The sequence below is a fragment of the Salvelinus fontinalis genome, chromosome 8 (genome assembly GCF_029448725.1).
Source record: "Salvelinus fontinalis isolate EN_2023a chromosome 8, ASM2944872v1, whole genome shotgun sequence".
NCBI classification, from domain to species: Eukaryota; Metazoa; Chordata; class Actinopteri; order Salmoniformes; family Salmonidae; genus Salvelinus; species Salvelinus fontinalis.
The window spans coordinates 25,116,263-25,134,695 of record NC_074672.1 but is presented as its reverse complement, the minus strand read 5'-3'; the positions used below and the strand labels follow the sequence as shown (position 1 = coordinate 25,134,695).

At 42.8% G+C, this 18,433-nt stretch overlaps 2 protein-coding genes across 5 annotated transcripts in view; both read left to right on the top strand.

Moving 5' to 3' along the window:
* Positions 1-2,368, top strand: part of LOC129860950 (rho guanine nucleotide exchange factor 10-like protein) — a 29,393-nt gene extending 27,025 nt beyond the window's left edge. For all 4 annotated transcript variants that reach the window (XM_055931912.1, XM_055931913.1, XM_055931911.1 and 1 more), the window contains 3 exons: positions 108-279; positions 592-717; positions 908-2,368. In XM_055931912.1, coding sequence (XP_055787887.1) covers positions 108-279; positions 592-717; positions 908-1,479 — 870 coding nt within the window. In that variant the 3' untranslated portion in view covers positions 1,480-2,368. The remainder of the gene's footprint in view (positions 1-107; positions 280-591; positions 718-907) is intronic.
* A 1,256-nt stretch (positions 2,369-3,624) lies between these two features.
* Positions 3,625-18,305, top strand: LOC129860948 (immunoglobulin superfamily member 21-like). The gene is made up of 10 exons (XM_055931908.1): positions 3,625-3,992; positions 11,372-11,484; positions 12,803-12,924; positions 13,133-13,251; positions 13,913-14,028; positions 14,148-14,664; positions 16,022-16,122; positions 16,522-16,714; positions 16,798-16,836; positions 16,946-18,305. Exons 1-10 carry the CDS (start codon positions 3,938-3,940, stop codon positions 17,023-17,025), a joined length of 1,455 nt encoding a protein of 484 aa, XP_055787883.1. The 5' UTR covers positions 3,625-3,937; the 3' UTR covers positions 17,026-18,305.
* Positions 18,306-18,433: the final 128 nt, after the last annotated feature.

The window sequence follows — 18,433 nt, the reverse complement described above, 5'->3', positions numbered from 1 at the left end:
AAGGACACGTGAATTGACAACCTCTCTCCTCTCTCGCTTGATCATAACACCTCTTTCTCACTCACTCATTTACTCTCTCCCCCCCTCTCTCTCTCCCCCTCTTAAAGAGTTTTGACGCACACCCGGAGCCCGCGGTCAGTGTGAGTCACATGGTGCGAGCGGGGGGAGGGGTGTGGATGGCCTTCTCCGAGGGCTCATCCATCCGCCTGTTCCACACGGAGACACTGGAGCACCTGCAGGAGATCAACATCTCCACACGCTCCACCTTCCTCAGCCCAGGCAAGTACAGTGTAGAAGGTTACAGGTTACCGACCACTTGTTTCACTTACATGATTCAAAACCAGTCCCTAGACACTTGTGTAGGTCTAAAAGGATTGGATACAGGTATGAGCAAACTGGTATTAGCTCCACATTGCCCTATGTAAGGCTAGCTGTAATTTAACCCCTGGTGATAATCTATTCAATTATTTCAGATATACACAAGAGGCTGGCATAGAGGCTAGGGATGGATCATAAATGTGGACGAGGGCAACAGTAACGTTGACATGAACAGGAGGAAGTGACAGAATGGTGGTTGTGTCTCTCTTCCAGGGCAGCAGGGCAGCGTCCGGGTCACCAGCCTACTCATTTGCCAGGGGCTGCTGTGGGTGGGCACTGCCCAGGGCATCATCGTCACCCTGCCCGTGCCCAAACTGGAGGGTATCCCCAAAATAACAGGTCAGGCTTAGTACACACACAACAGACGTTTTCACATGAAAACTGGCATCAGGTGGCATCCGGTTACTCCCATTGCATTGGTGTGACTGGCTGTATTATGTATTATAATTGTCTAATAAAACCAATCAATCAACCAACCAACCAAGTTGTGTGTTTTCTAACCGAGGCCTGTGTGCTATTTGTCCCATAGGTAAAGGGATGACGTCTCTAAACGCTCACTGTGGCCCTGTGGATTTCCTTGTGGTCACCTCCAGCACCCTGTCCCCAGACATGCTCAAACGGGATTCTGTCTGCGAGACTGCCGACCAGGCCAATGGGGGAGCGGGAGGAGGAGAGGGTGGGGAGCGGAGGAATGAATTGTCCCAGGAGTCACTCTCGCAACCTGACTGCTCCTCCCCCCAGGGAGAGCCCACCAAGGCCAAGGGAATGCTGCTTCAGTATCGCCTCCGCTCAACCACCCAGCTGCCCGGCAAGCTGCTGACAGCCGAACCCGACCAGAGCCCATGTGACGCCCCACCGGAGACCCCGGAGCACAGCCCTGAGGACGGCTCTATCTACGAGCTGAGCGAGGACCCTGAGGTATGGGTGCGGGGGCAGCCCCCGGCCAAGGAGGGGCGTGGGAAGGACAAGGTGACCTCTGCTGCCGTCTTCTCCGGAGGCCGGGGGTTCCGTCGACTTGGGGAGGAGACTATAGCAGCCAATGGGGACCCAGATGAAAGTACGCTCATGGTTTGGCAACTCCCACTAACAGTGAGCCCATGAGGATACAAGGCTGATTGGACGAGACGAGAGCTGGCTCCTCCCACTCGCCTGATGTATTGCGTGCTCTATGAAGAAGAGACTATTAAACAATATATATTCAGGATGACTAGACTGTCATGAAGGGCTATACAGTATGGTACATTCCTCTACCACCTTGGTGGTTGGATTTCTGGATGGAGTCTGAGGGAGTAGTGGTGGGCTGCAAACTGTGAGCATGTTTCAGGCCCTCACACACGCTCCTCCCAGCAGATGCTTCTTCAGTCTGGCAGATCTAGACCAGGGGGTCTCGTCAAATGGAATTTGAGGAGGTTCACTCAACATGATTTTGCATTTTGCACGTTCTTGAAGGAAGTATAATTGACAAGTGATTGAAAAGTGACAGTTACGAATGTTAGATTTTCTTGTTGTCACTCTAATTGACTCCTATTGCCAGTGTATCAAGTGTGTTGCTAACACAGAACATGACAGCTAATGTTAATGTTAGGGTGTATGGGAGCATGTTTATAAAGTACTTCTATACTCTTTACACCCCCCCTTAAAGGGTACGTTCATGTAAAGTGTTACCAGTTAACTTAATGTAAAGTAGAGATACAGTACACTTACAGGTATCCCGCTTTTGGGGGAAAAGAGAAATCTACATATAACATTTCTCTAAAATCAACTTGATGATCAACATACTGTGTAATAACATCTTGTCCTGTCTTTCTGTGAGAATGTTGTCTAATATCCTGTTTTCCATTTCAATAAACCAGAAGATGTGAAGAAGAAGAAAAAGCACCAAGGGAAAGAATGTCTCAGCTACTTTATGCTTGACCGGTACTTATTTTGGACAGTGTGTTTACACTGTGTCACGTTGTTATTTGAATAAAGAGATCATGGTCTGATACAAGCTCTTTTGCTGATTTTTGCCAACTCAGTGAATGCCTTTGGGGAGGCAGTTGAGATACAAACTAACAGACTATTATTATCTTGGACACAGAGGGGGACATGGTGCTACGTGTGTGTGTGTGTGTGTGTGTGTGTGTGTGTGTGTGTGTGTGTGTCAAAAAATACATGTGAAAAGTTTTTTTACAAACAAATGTATGTCAAGCATTTAAGTAAATTTCAAAATGCATACAAAATACATTTGGCCAATGTTTTTATATTTCACATGTATCCTAAAATGCATTAAAAAAATACACAGAGTACAAAACATTAAGGACACTTGCTCTTTCCATGAAATAGACTGACCAGGTGAGAGCTATGATCCCTTATTGTTATTGACGTGGATTTAACAAGTGGCGTCAATCCGTGTAGATGGAGAGGAGATTTTGAAGACTTGAGACATGGATTGTGTATGTGTGCCATTCAGAGGGTGAATGGACAACCCAAAATATTTAAGTGCCTTTGAACAGAGTATGGTAGTAGGTGCCAGGCGCACTGGTTTGTGTCAAGAACTGCAACATTACTGGGTTTTTCACGCTCAACAGTTTCTTGTGTATATCAAGAATGGTCCACCACCCAAATGACATCCAGCCAACATGACACAACTGTTGGAAGCATTGGAGTCAACATGGGCCAGCTAACCTGTGGAACGCTTTCGACACCTTGTAGAGTCCTGATAAATTGGGGAGGGGTATGGGTGGGGGGGGGGTGCAACTCAATGTTAAGAAGGTGTCCTTAATGTTTTGTACACTCAGTGTATATATACAGTACCAGTCAAAAGTTTGGACACACCTACTCATTCAAGGGTTTGTCTTTTATTTTTACTATTTTCTACATTGTAGCATAATAGTGAAGACTTCAAAACTATGAAATAACACATATGGAATCATGTAGTAACCAAAAAAGTGTTAAACAAATCAAAATATATTTTAGATTCTTCAAAGTAGCCACCCTTTGCCTTGATAACAGCTTTGCACACGCTTGGCATTCGCTCAACCAGCTTCACCTGGAATGCTTTTCCAACAGTCTTGAAGGAGTTCCCACATATGCAGATTTTATAACACTTTTTGTGTTACTACATGATTCCATATGTGCTATTTCATAGTTTTAATTTCTTCACTATTATTCTACAATGGAATGAGTAGGTGTGTCCAAACTTTTGAATGGTACCGTATATGTGTGTGTGAGAGGGGGGGGGGGGGGGGGGGGGGGGGGGCACACCAAGGTGTGTGTGCACGCACGCGTAAGCGTGTGTTGAGAGAGAGAGAGCGAAAGAGCTGATGAGACTTCATTCAAATCAAATCTGTTGCAGTTTTTAATCCTCACACTATTCTGGAAGCAATATCGGAATGAGGATTTATTTTCTCACTGGTCGCTTGACAGAAACTGAAAAGTAGCTCTGCGTTTCGGTGCAGAATGAATCGTTCCGAAAGCAGACCAGACCCCGTGCTGCGGGCATTGTGGATGGCACTTTATCAACGATTTATCGCCTGAAAACAGATGGAGTGTCAATTTGACCACACGAACGGGGAAGATGACTTGTGCTTTTTCTCTGTGTATCCTCGTATATGTTTTGGATTTAGCTGTTGGTATGTCTCTGTTTTTTGTACTACATGGAGCATTTTGTTGTTATTAGCTAAAAAGTTTTGATTTAATGTCTAAAGCTCCATGCTGTAGACCATTTTTACTAACCTATATATTTCACATTTGACATACATCTGTGTTAGGCTATAGCTCTAAAGCTTGCAGAGTGAAATTACATTGCAATGATTATAGGCTGCAAAGGTTATTTTCTTACCTGTCTTACATGTTTGAAACTCATTACACTAGCCTAGATTGACTGTAAACAGTTCCAAGGTATTGACAGCCATCCAAAATGATTAGTTTGTCCATGAGGAGATGCACTGTATCATACAGCAATTTCTGTAGACTGTACATTGAGTACACTCGTTGAATGCGTGTTTGACTTAAATAGGCTAAAAGTTGTCTAATGCTAGTGAGGCTATGATGTCACAATCCTTGTTACCAAATCCAGTTTTTGATTGATTATCTGAGGGATAAAGGCTATTTGGCTGACCCATTTTACAGGTAATCTGTACTCTAAAATTATTAAATGCCACTGTCCCAAGGCTCTAGGACCTGACAGAATGCAAGCCAATAAAACATTGCGGATATGCATTATTTCAAGCATCTAATATTAGCAACATGATTTGCAATCAGGATCTGTGATCACATGTAAGTATAGCATTTAAATCTCATCATATGGCAATAATATATGCTATAGAAATTGAGGGGAGGGAGAGCATAATTGTGATTTCAGTGAATGCAGTTCCTATTGAAGTTGCTCAGTCACATGTGTGTGTGTGTGTGTGTGTGCACGTGTGTCTGCCTGGATCTGTGTGTCTCTGGATCTGAGTCTGGCTCTGTAGTCTCGCTTGCCAGACGAATGGCACTCCACCCCCACCCAGCGACTCATGAGATCAAGTTGGTCTGTGAGTGGGAGAGAGCGAGAGAGAAAGTAATCTACTTGCTAGCTTTCTGTCAGTGCTTCATTCACCACCTCCTCCTTCGCAGAGTCAATGCTTGCAGGCTTCAAGCATACGCTTAGGCCTTGAGTGAGAAGAATCAAGTCTCACAACAGTGCCAGTGTTTATTTCTCTGATCACCGTATAATTCGATAGAATTGGACTGGGTGTACTGTATTGAAGGCCTACAATGTCCTCTGTTAGATACAGTAGATGACAGCTGTCTGTCATGGTGTCTGCTCAGGAGACGGAGCGAGCCTGAGAAGCTTGTTGTTCATTGTAGAGCACTAACATGAGATGACGTGCACCCTGGGTATTTGCAGTGGGTCTTCTACTGCTTAATTTAGTTACATTTATTTGCACCAAAGAAAACAAGTGATATACAACAATACAGATTAAAACAAATAAAAAAACGATGTGCAGGTGAGATTTGAAGCCCAAGGGCTTACATGAAACCCACACCACAAAAAAACTATATACAATACATACAGTTGAAGTCAGAAGTTTACATACACTTACGTTGGAGTCATTAAAACTCGTTTTTCAACCACTCCACAAATTTCTTGTTAACAAACTATAGTTTTGGCAAGACGGTTAGGACATCTACTTTGTGCATGACACAAGTAATTTTCCCAACAATTGTTTACAAACAGATTATTTCACTTATAATTCACTGTATCACAATTCCAGTGGGTCAGAAGTTTACATACACTAAGTCCAGAAAATGATGTCATGGCTTTAGAAGCTTCTAATAGGCTAATTGCCATAATTTGAGTCAATTGGAGGTGTAACTGTGGATGTATTTCAAGGCCTACCTTCAAACTCAGTGCCTCTTTGCTTGACATCATGGGGAAATCAGCCAAGACCTCAGAAAATAAATTGTAGACCTCCACAAGTCTGGTTCATCCTTGGGAGCAATTTCCAAATGCCTGAAGGTACCACGTTCATCTGTACAAACAATAGTATGCAAGTATAAACACCATGGGACCACGCAGCCGTCATACCGCTCAAGAAGAAGACGCGTTATGTCACCTAGAGATTAACGTACTTTGGTGCGAAAAGTGCAAATCCATCCCAGAACAACAGCAAAGGCCCCTGTGAAGATGCTGAAGGAAACAGGTACAAAAGTATCTATAGCCATAGTAAAATGAGTCCTATATCGACAAAACCTGAAAGGCCACTCAGCAAGAAAGAAGCCACTGCTCAAAAACCGCCATAAAAAAGCCAGACTACGGTTTGCAACTGCACATGGGGACAAATATCGTACTTTTTGGAGAAATGTCCTCTGGTCTGATGAAACAAAAATAGAACTGTTTGGCCATAATGACCATCGTTATGTTTGGAGTAAAAAGGGGGAGCCTTGCAAGCCGAAGAACACCATCCCAACCGTGAAGCACTGGGGTGGCAGCATCATGTTGTGGGGGTGCTTTGCTGCAGGAGGGACTTGTGCACTTCACAAAATAGATGGCATCATGAGGAAAGAAAATTATGTGAATATATTGAAGCAATATCTCAGGACATCAGTCAGGAAGTTAAAGCTTGGTCGCAAATGGGTCTTCCAAATGGACAATGATCCCAAGCATGCTTCCAAAGTTGTGGCAAAAGTTGCATACTTCCAAAGTTGTGGCTTAAGGACAACAAAGTCACGGTATTGGAGCGGCCATCACAAAGCCCTGACCTCAATCTGATAGAAAATTTGTGGGCAGAACTGAAAAAGCCTGTGCAAGCAAGGAGGCCTACAAACCTGACTCAGTTACACCAGCTCTGTCAGGAGGAATGCGCCAAAATTCACCCAACTTATTGGGGGAAGCTTGTGGAAGGCTACCCGAAACGTTTGACCCGAGTTAAACAATTTAAAGGCAATTCTACCAAATACTAAATGAGTGTATGTAAACGTCTGACACACTGGGAATGTGATGAAAGAAATAAAAGCTGAAAGAAATAATTCTCTCTACTATTATTCTGACATTTCACATTCTTAAAATAAAGTGGTGATCCTAACTGACATAAAACAGGGAATTTTTGCTAGGATTACATGTCAGGAATTGTGAAAAACTGAGTTTAAATGTAGTTGGCTAAGGTGTATGTAAACTTCCGACTTCAACTGTAAGTTCAAAAACTACTGTACTTAAACCATTCATCATTAACTCTGATGCTGGAGCATTCATTTATATTTCCTGGTGGTAATATAGTCTGAGTCTGGGCTCTAGTTGGGTGAGTAGGGACTATCGCTGCCTTTTGTTCACTGCGTAAGACAATGGTGATGCATTCAGGGGCCAATTCTGACATAAGAATTTATGCCATTCCTACGCATACCTTTCCTACGCACTTCTCAGTATTTGGTAAGTATTTGGTATTCATACTCACACCTACAGTGTCATTGCGCAAAATGGTATGCAGCATCATCTGGATATGTGTGCAACAAAAGTTAAACATTAATTTTCAGCTACCATTTCTTTCAAGCTGTCTACGCATACAATTTGATGCACACCTTTGATAAATCCAACGTATGCACCACATAGAACGCACTGCAACTGTCTCTGCTGCAAACTTAGCATTCCATTGGAAATGAATGTACTTCTGATGTACCAAAACACAATGACACTGTCGGTGGAATCGAGGCGTTACCTAATTCAGTCGTGTACTGCTCTGCAGGTGTGGCTGGTTACCTGAAAGCCCTCCCACTTGCTGGCTAACAGATTTTCTTGTTGAGTTTTGATTCAATAGGGTTTTCAGTACATTTATCGTAAGCATCCCTTTAAATCGATACTGATAGAGGCTAATATTTAACAATAGAAAACAGAAATAGAAAACAGAGAAACTGCAAGTTAAATGGCCGTACAATTTAAATTCTGCATAATGGCACAGTATTTCATAAACTTTACTGTGGGAAAGTTGATATGTTGATATGCTTCAGTTTGCTGCCATATGACTGGTTTCACATTTGTCTCCAGCGATTGTAAGGTAAAAATATATCTAAAACATATGCAATTTATATTTACAATTCCCTTATCCAAACGGATTACTAATTTACCTAGCTCTTATCAATAGCTCTTTTCAAGTTGTAAATTACAGTGCATGGAGAATGGTATAATTTCTATCTGAAAAAAACAAGTAGGCCTAGATGCTTTTCCCACTTGTAACCGGTAGGTTCTCTAGACATTATTCATGGTTTCCTCGCACATAAAGGTGGTGGAATTATTCGGAAATTAAGTCAAGTTCAGAATCCCCTCCCCCTGATCAAGGTTACCAAGACACACCTCCATCACACCTTCATTAATTTGATCTCCACCCCAAAGGAATAGCGGTTGAATTGCATGCTATTCTCATGCTTAAGTTCAAGGTCAGAATAGGCATAAAAACGTAATTACTTTCCATTTACGCAAGCTAAACTCTGGTCAGATTCGGGCCCTCAAGACCTAACCTCACCAACAGTAACTGATGAGGAGGATGTAGCTGACAGCCTCAATAGTTAGGTTATGTTCGATAGTCACCAAACAGAAGAAAACGGACTGAAATAGGGACGGACTACCTTGTCCTATAAGAAACCCTTATAAATACGACCCTGATTGGGATTGTATATTCTCAGTGGAAGGGCCCCTTTAAGAAATGTCAACTGACATGTCAACTGAAATGTCAACTGACAAGTCAAGTATTTTTGCCTTCACCTACAGGGCTCACGCTTACATGGTTGAATGGCAGCTCTCTTTGCTCCAAAAAGTTGCCATTTATTTATTTATTTTTCAAATGTTTGTGAGTATGAAGCTCCCTCCAGTTCTCTCCTTCTGGGTCTGTCAATGAAAAGATGGGGGATTAGTGGGAAAAACATGAGGAAAAATAATCCACCTTGATGTCAGGGTTTAGAGGCCAAGGTGGGAGGAGGGGTGGGGATTCTATACTGGAGTAGCAGTATGAAACAGGAGATTACACTCTTTACCAGCTGCCCTGCACTGTGCTACGCTTATGTCTCTTTAAGTGCTCTGGGATCAGTCCTGGGCCATCACACCATCACACTCAACATGCCAAAAAGTCAAGGGTCATTGTGGATACCTGATCCTACAGATTTAATCTGTACTATGTACACCCTGGTGTTATTATATAGGTCGTTCAGCGAAATTAGTCCTTTTGGGTTTATTTAACCTAATTTAGCATTATGTCATGATGAGCACATGTTTAACTTAATAAAAAACACGTTTTACTATATAAAGAGGTTAAATAACAAAAAGGACTATAGTAAGTGCCTAATAAAGTGCCAAATAAAGTAACAGAGTTGACTGTAACAGGGTTGACAATTTAACCTTAAATAAGCCATAAATCCCCTTGTGACAGGAGGAATGGAAGCTTGTTGTGTACAACCGGGAGGGGCAATTGAATGCAAGCTTCACAAAAATGTTATAATTGTTAAAATATTTCTATCCTGTCTACCTATGGGTAACAGGGTTGGCGTGTTATGCTCGACCCACTCAGTTTCCACCACAAAACACCAGAAAATTGTCAAAAAGAGTAGAACCTGATTTGACTATTAGAGGTTCAATGTCTCTTTAGGAAAATGTATTTAAGGCCTCCCGAGTGGCGCAGCGGTCTAAAGCACTGCATCGCAGTGTTGCGGTGTCACTACAGCCTGTGATCGGCCGTGACTGGAAGTCCCATAGGGTGGCGCACAATTGGCCCAGCGCCATCCGGGTTAGGGGAGGGTTTGGCCGGGGGCGCATTACTTGGCTCATAGCGCTCTAGCGACTCCTTGTGGAGGGCCGGGCGCCTGCAGGCTGACTTCGGTTGTCAGTTGAACAGTGTTTCCTCCGACACATTACGGCAGCTGGCTTCCGGGTTAAGTGGGCGGGTGTTAAGAAGCGTGGCTTGGCTGGTCATGTTTCGGAGGATGCATGACTTGACTTTCGCCTCTCCCGAGTCCGTTGGGGAGTTGCAGTTACAAGATCGTAATCACGAAATTGAGGAGAAAAAGGGCAACAAAAAAAAAATATATAATAAAAATGTCTTTAAAAAGGAATAGTTTTACCTTTATAAAACAAGAGTTCAGTTCACGTAACAGGGTGGACCTTAAAATAAGGGACATGTTGTATTTTTAGCTTAAAATGAATCACTAATCACAATAAATAAATAATAATCTTCAGAAAGTATGTTGTCAAAGCAACAAAATAACTTGGGCTTTACAATGATGGTGTAAACTTGGAGAAATGTTGGGGTTAAGTGGGTTAAATCTTCATAGAAGTCACAGAGAGTCCACAGAGGGACATGTCAAAATGCTGATTTATTGAATTTTCCATATGGTCTATATGAAATGGCACTTTATTTAATATAACAGGCTTTTAAAATCCAATATTGGTGCAGAAGGGACTCATTTTGTGGAATGACCCATACAACACTATAACACTGACGATATTTACTTACTGTAAAGCTAGGTGAGATTCTTTCTGCCACAGAATGCGCTGATGAATGTGCAGCAGATAACCTAGCAGTTAGAGCGTTAGGCCAGTAAACCAAAAGGTGGCTAGTTCGAATCACCAAGCGGAAAAATCTATTAATGTGCCCAGGAGCAAGGAATGTAACCCTAATTCCTCCAGGGTCACTGCTGAAAATGGCAGACCCTGGCCATGACCCCACTCTCTAAGGGTGTCTCATGGGGTTTCCAACTCACACATGCACATAATACACACTTCTACATGGGAAATAGGACAAAAATAAGCAACCACCTAATTATTATGATTGAAAACATATCATTACAGTGCATTAATTCTCAGAGAGAATGAGGTCGCTACTAGGTTTTCTCTGCCTCTCCAGGTTAGAGATAGAGATCTGTGCTTCTCAGCACTATATCATGTCTTTGGCTTGTTTAGGAAACAGGTTGGTTTTTAATTGACCATACTTTACTTTTTACCCTGCCAGAGCCACAGCACTTAGCACACACTAAGACCACGATAATGGGAGAAATAGCGCAACATAAACATACACTTGTGCTGCCATTGCCACCCTACCTTTACATAGATATGGACACCTACTATTACAGCACCACAGTTAATGAATGAACAAGTCCTTAATGATCATGAAAGTAAAAGGAGGAAATGTGTGCACACAATATTCCTATCCCAAGCTGTAATACCCTGCGAAAAACAGATGACATTTTGGCCATTTAGCCTTGATTATGCACTATTAACAATCCATGTAATTACAGCTAGCCTATAAGGTTTCATTTCCAATGCTCCAGAGACAGGGTGGTATGGTAATTTGAGAACTATAGTAACACAAACACAAGAGGGTCTTTAAGAATCATAAAATAAAATAGAACAACTTTATGTCTAATGAATGCCTTTAGCAAGTTTTGTGCTGGACTATGTTATGGGTTTCATAGAAGGGACTGTATGTTGTAGAGATAAAAGTGCGTGGAAATGTGTGTAACATATTTTACTTCTTTCTTTGACCCACAGGCTATTTAACTGTCACTCTTGAGCCTCTCCCTCCCGTTGTCATTGGAGACACGGTAACGCTCAAGTGCAATTTCATGACAGATGGCAACCTGCGAGAGATTGTGTGGTTTCGGGTGAGTAGGGTGGCCTTGATGTCCCTGTATGAACCGTATGGTTGTTTGCAACAGCACATACTGTATCTTGTGTTTACCTCTATGAGAAGCTTTTGATTAGGTCAGCTTTGTTCTCTGACATTTTCCATTGACACTTCAATTAAAACGCTGACAAACGCATCAAAGCTTTTGATGCAATGAGAGAGTGCATTATATACAGTACATAACTGTACTATATCTAATGGCTTGTGAAGTGCTACTAGGTTTGATAAGCTCCTTAAACTATGAACGTATGTAGCGATACGTAATGTAGTCCACACGGACAGTTTGTTTCACCCTGAGCTCCCAGCTCCTCCAAAATAAAATGAATACCTAGTAACAACTAACTAAACTCATTAAAGTGGCAAAAGAAGAGGCTTCAAAGCTCTCTAGCCTTCATGAATTGGAAAATAATAACTGTGTGCATCGATTAAAAAAACGTATTAATCTCAGGCACAACGCCTCTCCACTATTTGACTTAGATGTTTTGTGTGTATGTGTAACGGATGTGAAATGGCTAGCTAGTTAGCGGGTACGCGCTACTAGCGTTTCAATCAGTTACGTCACTTGCTCTGAAACCTAGAAGTAGTGTTGCACCTTGCTCTGCAAGGGCCGTGGCCTTTGTGGAGCGATGGGTAACGATGCTTCGTGGGCGACCGTTGTTGATGTGTGCAGAGGGTCCCTGGTTCGCGCCCGAGGTCGGGCGAGGGGACGGTTTAAAGTTATACTGTTACATTGGTGCCGTGACCCGGATCACTGGTTGCTGCGGAAAAGGAGGAGGTTGAAAGGGGGGTGAGTGTAACGGATGTGAAATGGCTAGCTAGTTAGCGGGTACGCGCTACTAGTGTTTCAATCAGTTACGTCACTTGCTCTGAAACCTAGAAGTAGTGTTGCACCTTGCTCTGCAAGGGCCGCGGCTTTTGTGGAGCGATGGGTACCGACGCTTCGTGGGTGACTGTTGTTGATGTGTGCAGAAGGTCCCTGGTTCGCGCCCATGTCGGGGCGAGGGGACGGTTTAAAGTTATACTGTTACATATGCATTGATATGTACGCTATGTGTACCGTTTTTAAATGTATGTAGTTCTGTCCTTGAGCTGTTCTTGTTTATTGATGTTCTCTATTTTATCATGTTTTATGTTCTGTGTGTACCCCAGGAAGAGTAGATGTTGCTTTCGCAACAGCTAATGGGGATCCTAATAAAATACCAAATACCAAGATGTGTTTTGTGAAGAAACTTGTGTTACATGTACTTGGATACATGTCCAGGGTGTGTAATATGAGGTATTCCTTCACTTTCTAGGTGACAGAGGGTGGCAGTGCCAAGCAGAAGATCTTCACCTACGATGCCATGACCAACACCAACTTCTCCCATATGGAGGACTTCCGCAGACGAGAAGACTTGGTCTACCAATCAACTGTCCGGTAAGCTTGAACTGTAGGCGGCAGCCTCAAGAAAGAGAACGTTGGTCAGTGTTTTCACTCGCAAGTGTAGGCTTATTTTATTTGAGCTTATCTTATTTTATCATATCTTATTGTATTTTATCATATCTTATTCAATGCTTTGAGTACCTGGAAAACTCCTAACCTATATGGATATTATCTTCGTGTTTTTTTTTTGCTCTACTGCCAGGCTCCCTGAGGTCCAGATGGATGATGATGGGCCGTATGAGTGCCACGTGGGGATCTACGACAAGGCCTCTAGAGACAGGGTGGTCTTAGCCTCTGGCAGCATCGTGCTCACTGTCATGGGTAAGATTCAAGAGAATTAACGCTATAATGACATGATCATGTGGTATTTTAATCACCTCTGCCTCCCCCTACTGTTGAGATGTGGGAAATGCACAGGAGAATACTTTCTGATAGTCTTTTATATAAATCCGTGTTGCCTCCCACAATGTTCCCGTTTAACACTGTACGTAATAGAACGTCAGTTTGGCATACAGGGACGACGCCACTGCTTGATCTGCATGAATACAATACAAAATAGTAGCTAGCAAGATGGAGATCACGGAGGTTATTTTGAATGAGTGCATTTCGCAAGTGGCTAGTTTGCATCAACTAACTTCACTAAAACCACTGCAAAGATTTTGCCTTCAAACTTTGGTTTCGAATTGCGACGTTCTGGCATGTCTACCTTGTGATTTGTTGGAGAGTTGTCTGTCTGACACCCTGGAATCCCCTCCCCCTGATCAAGGTTACCAAGAGTCCATATTGTATACCAGACTAACATCTTGTATACCAGGTCTACGAGACTAACGTTATGCCCTCAAGTACAGTACAGACATGTTTGTTTCATGTTTCAGTTAGTTTTATATGTAGCCCTTCTGAAAATAATAGATACAAAATGTGCCTATTTGTAGATGGATTTCTCGTTTTGAGTCACAGGTTTATATGCTATTTTCCTCCATAGTTCCTCCTAAGTCCATTTCTGTAGTGGCAGTAGACTGCCCGGTCCCCTTCAGTCGCTATGACACCCAGAACTTCACTCTAGTCTGCATCGTCATGGGAGGAAAGCCAGCCCCTATGGTGAGTTTGCCCACATGCAAACAGTACTCATACTAAAATATGTTTCGAAGTAAAAACACTTTTGAAATGATGGGTGTGATTTGTTGTTACGGGCTCATACTATGTCTTTATCCTTTCAGGTGTACTTCAAGCGTGACGGCGAGCTGATCGAGGTGGTCCCCTCTATTATGGAGGGTGGCGGGGGCAAATCCCAGGGCAGGGGCCAGACAGGGCTACGGATCTCTAGGCCCCTGATCAGTAGAGACCTGGATGACACCAAGCTGAAGAAGTCCCTCTCCCTGCTTGACCAGGGGAAGCCACCCCGTCTGGACCGTGACACCCCTGGGAACGGAGGGATGGGGAAGATGGTAGGGGCCGGGGGGGAGCCAGGAAGTCTGGAGGGGTCTGAGCCCAGCCCCACCACCACGGAGGTGATCCCAGAGACAGTGGTAAGCCGGGAGTTCCCTCGCTGGATGCAGAGCACTGACCCGCTCTACTACTTCCAGCACCGGCGGCAGGCGTCCAGAGACGGCACCATGGAGGTCAGAGCCATGCTCACCTGGAGCCTCAACCCCCAGCTGGACAACGACGCCCTGTACAGCTGCGAGGTCAAGCACCCAGCGCTGTCCATGCCCATGCAGGCTGAGGTCACTCTGTGTGAGTACCAAATTAGACCATGACAATCAGCTGGATACCAAATATCTCCTCCATGAGGACATAAACCCACTTTTTAATGCCACCCAAATACTGGATACCCAAGGAGTCCATGTCTGTATTAAAACCTATCAGAGCTAGGGATGCAAGGGGAGAGAACATTCTAAAATAATAACTTGTTAAAATAAGAGTTCAAATTCACTTTAGGAATTTTTCCTGAATTAACGGAAAATGAACATGGTGTCTTAAAGCTCGTAATTTGGGGAATAACACTGAGTATACAAAACATTATGAAGTGTTGATGAAGGGAAGGAGACAGGTTAAGGAAGGATTGTTAAGCCTTGAGAAAATTGAGACATGGATTGTGTATGTGTGCCATTCAGAGGGTGAATGGGCAAGACTTCTATTTAAGTGCCTTTTGAACAGAGTATGGTAGTAGGTGCCAGGTTTGTGTCAACAACTGCAACGCTGCTGTTTTCTTTCACGCTCAACAGTTTCTTGTGTGTATCAAGAATTGTCCCACCACCCAAAAGACATCCAGCCAACTTGACACAACTGTGGGAAGCATTGTAGTGAACATGGGCCAGCATCCCTGTTGAACGCTTTCGACACCTTGTAGAGTCCATGCCCCGACAAATTGAGGCTGTTCTGAGGGCAAAACGGTGGAGTGCAACTCAATATTAGGAAGGTGTACCTAATGTTTGATGTGCTCAGTGTATATACAATCCTACTTAGAGCTAATGCATTTAGTAATGGCAGAAAACAGGCACTTCCCAGCCTTAAGCGTCAGCCAACAACAGGAAAATACAATACAGAGAACCTGTTCACTATGCTTTGGCTCAGGATCCAGCAGCAGCCAGCAACTATTTAGAGGCAGTGACTCACTTAATGAGGATGCTCCTTAATGGAGTATTTTGTTCAGAGGATCCATTAGTTCTGCTTAGAAATGCTCGAGAAATCTCACAGTAGATTAGCCATTTTCTGCACAGTTACATATGTAATTCCATAAGCACACACACCTACACACGCATGGTCTGTTTGCAGCACAGCCACCGGCATCAGTTCATGATGAATACACGTCAAACCTCATATCAGTTAGTGTGAGTGGATTACTAGATATAGTGGAGACTTATCATCATCAAAAACGGTTATCCCCAGTCAACCATGGTTTAGCAGGCATGCTCAAATAAAAATGGATTCTAAGGCTGAGAGCTTTTTGCATAGTATACAGAGAATATGGATGCTTAATTTATTCCTTTAGAAATAATTTGAGACATAAGGAAAAATAGTGTTTTGTTAAAAAACTAAAAGATTGAAAATAAGTAACATTCATTGTTTTTTTAAATTTGTTTCCCTTTAGCTGCTCCCAGGGGCCCCAAACTGTCCTTGACGCCTGGTAAGGCTAAAGTAGGAGACACTGTCCGCATTACAGTTCAGGGCCTCCAGATCGCATCCACTGGGGTGAGTACAAAATAAATGCTTTATTCTTATATTATTCATACCAGTAAGTACATTCAACTGTAGGAAAGACAACCACATATCACCATCATTGAAAGAAAACCTTAAAAAATACAACATTTCTCCAGCAGGTGTCGCACTACAACTATATAATACAACAGGGAGATACATCTGAATGAAAGTCATATGTACATTTGCATGAAGGTCATTCCGCTTGTTTGAGGGAATTTGTAAGAGTAATGCAAGCTGGCGAGGTGCACAATTGATAATCTTGATCACATACTATTTATTTGGGAGTCAAGGTGTCTTGCATATCAGTGATCTTGTGCAGTCTGACTGCAATGTTGTCAATCTTGTACACACATTATTTACAAAAGATGCTTTTCCACATGCACTTCCCAGAACATGGTGTTCCCCGAGCCATTGTTCACCTGGACCAGAGTGGGAGGTCCTCTGCTGGACGGGAGAGAGGATCATAATGGGAGGGAGCTGGTGCTGGAGCGAGTACCGGCCAAGCTCAACGGCTCCATGTTTCGATGCACTGCCCAGAACCCTCTGGGCTCCACAGACACATATACACGGCTTATCGTGTTTGGTGAGTGTGTGTGAGGGTTCTCTGTGTCAGGTTACCCTCTCTCCTCATGCACATGACTTACTTTGTTTTCTCTGTTTTAACAGAGAACCCCAGACTTAAGAAGGGGAGACACCATTTTGTTGGTAATTATAGAGAGAATGGAAAAAAGAGAACTTAATTCTTTACATGGTCAAAGTAAGACATATCATCCTACTGAAGATGAAGTAAATAACACTTATTTCCTTCTATTAGTAGATGCAGCCTATTGCAATGAGGGACTGGGGCTGACCACCATGGTGCTAATGTTAGCCCTGACATGGGAGATGACGTGAGCAGCAAAATGGACCCATGACCTTCTCCAGTCACTCTAATCTCTCCAGTCTCTTCCTCGTCACTCACTTCCCCATCTTCTGGAGTTTCAGCCACTGGACCTGAAGAAGCACTGTTCACTTTTCATAAAAGCAGCTTATGAAAATAAAAACATTGCCAGAAATATGAAAGATAACAACTACATGCATTCTAACTCTCTTAGAGTTTGTTGTCATTCTGCCTGTCTAACTGCATCTTCCCTTTTTGTCTTGTCAACATCCTATGATCAACTATCACAGTGGCTATGTTTTATGGTAGACCCCAATGTGTTAGAGGTCTTTTTAACCAAGTTGGTGTGGGCTGGCCCGCATTAGATGCTTTTTCCCATCTTCCACTTATTTGAAGTCAGAACGCATACAATGTGCCATGTTTTTGAAATATCTTGGTCAGCCAGACCTTGAATGAAATAAATGTTTGGTCGGAAAAATAATAATTGAAATAGGTAAAGAGCTGTATATTTTAGGCCATTGGCTAAAATACTTGCAATTCTTTAAGGAAAATGTATGGTCTGTGGTAGGCCTACTGGCCCTACTTTAATGCACAGCCCAGTTTCTTTTACCAATGAGAAATCTTAGTCACGGAGCCAATGTGACATTGATTCAATGGTTGGAAAGATGGGGAGAGGTCTGTCTGTGATGAAGAGATGCTTTGCTTTTTTGACACCACACTCCACAAAGCAAGGCCTGCAGGATTTATTTTTATATTATGTTGATTATTGCCCAGTTATATGGTCAGGTGCTGCAAAGAAGGACCTAGAAAAACTGCAGCTGGCTCAGATCAGAGCGTCATGTCTTACTCTTCACTGTAATCAGAGGGCTAATATCAATACTATGCATGCCAGTCTCTCTTTGCTAAAAGTAGAGGAGAGACTGACTGCATCACTTCTTCTTTTTATAAGAGACAATGTGTTGGAAATTCAAAATTGTTTGCATAGTAAACTTACACACAGTTACCCCACCATAAATGCCACCAGGGCTCTTTTCACAGTCTCCAAACAAATTCACGAAAATGTACAGTATTAAATAGAGCCATGATTGCAGGGAACTCCTATCTCAGATGGCTCAAGTGAACAGAAAACCTGGTAAAAAAACAACAGATAAAGCAACACTTCATGGCACAATGTCTCTCTGCTATTTGACCTAGATATTTTGTGTGTATGTACTGATATGTAAGCTATGTGTGATGTTTTTCATTTGTGTAGTTCTGTCTTTGAGCTGTTATGTTCTATAAATGTTCTGTATTATCAAGTTTCATGTTTTGTGTGGACCACAGGAAGAGTAGCTGCTACTTTAGCAACAGTTATTTGGGATCTTAAATAAAATACCAATATTCCACTTATCATTTGGATATGTGCTGTGCGGGGCATAGAGA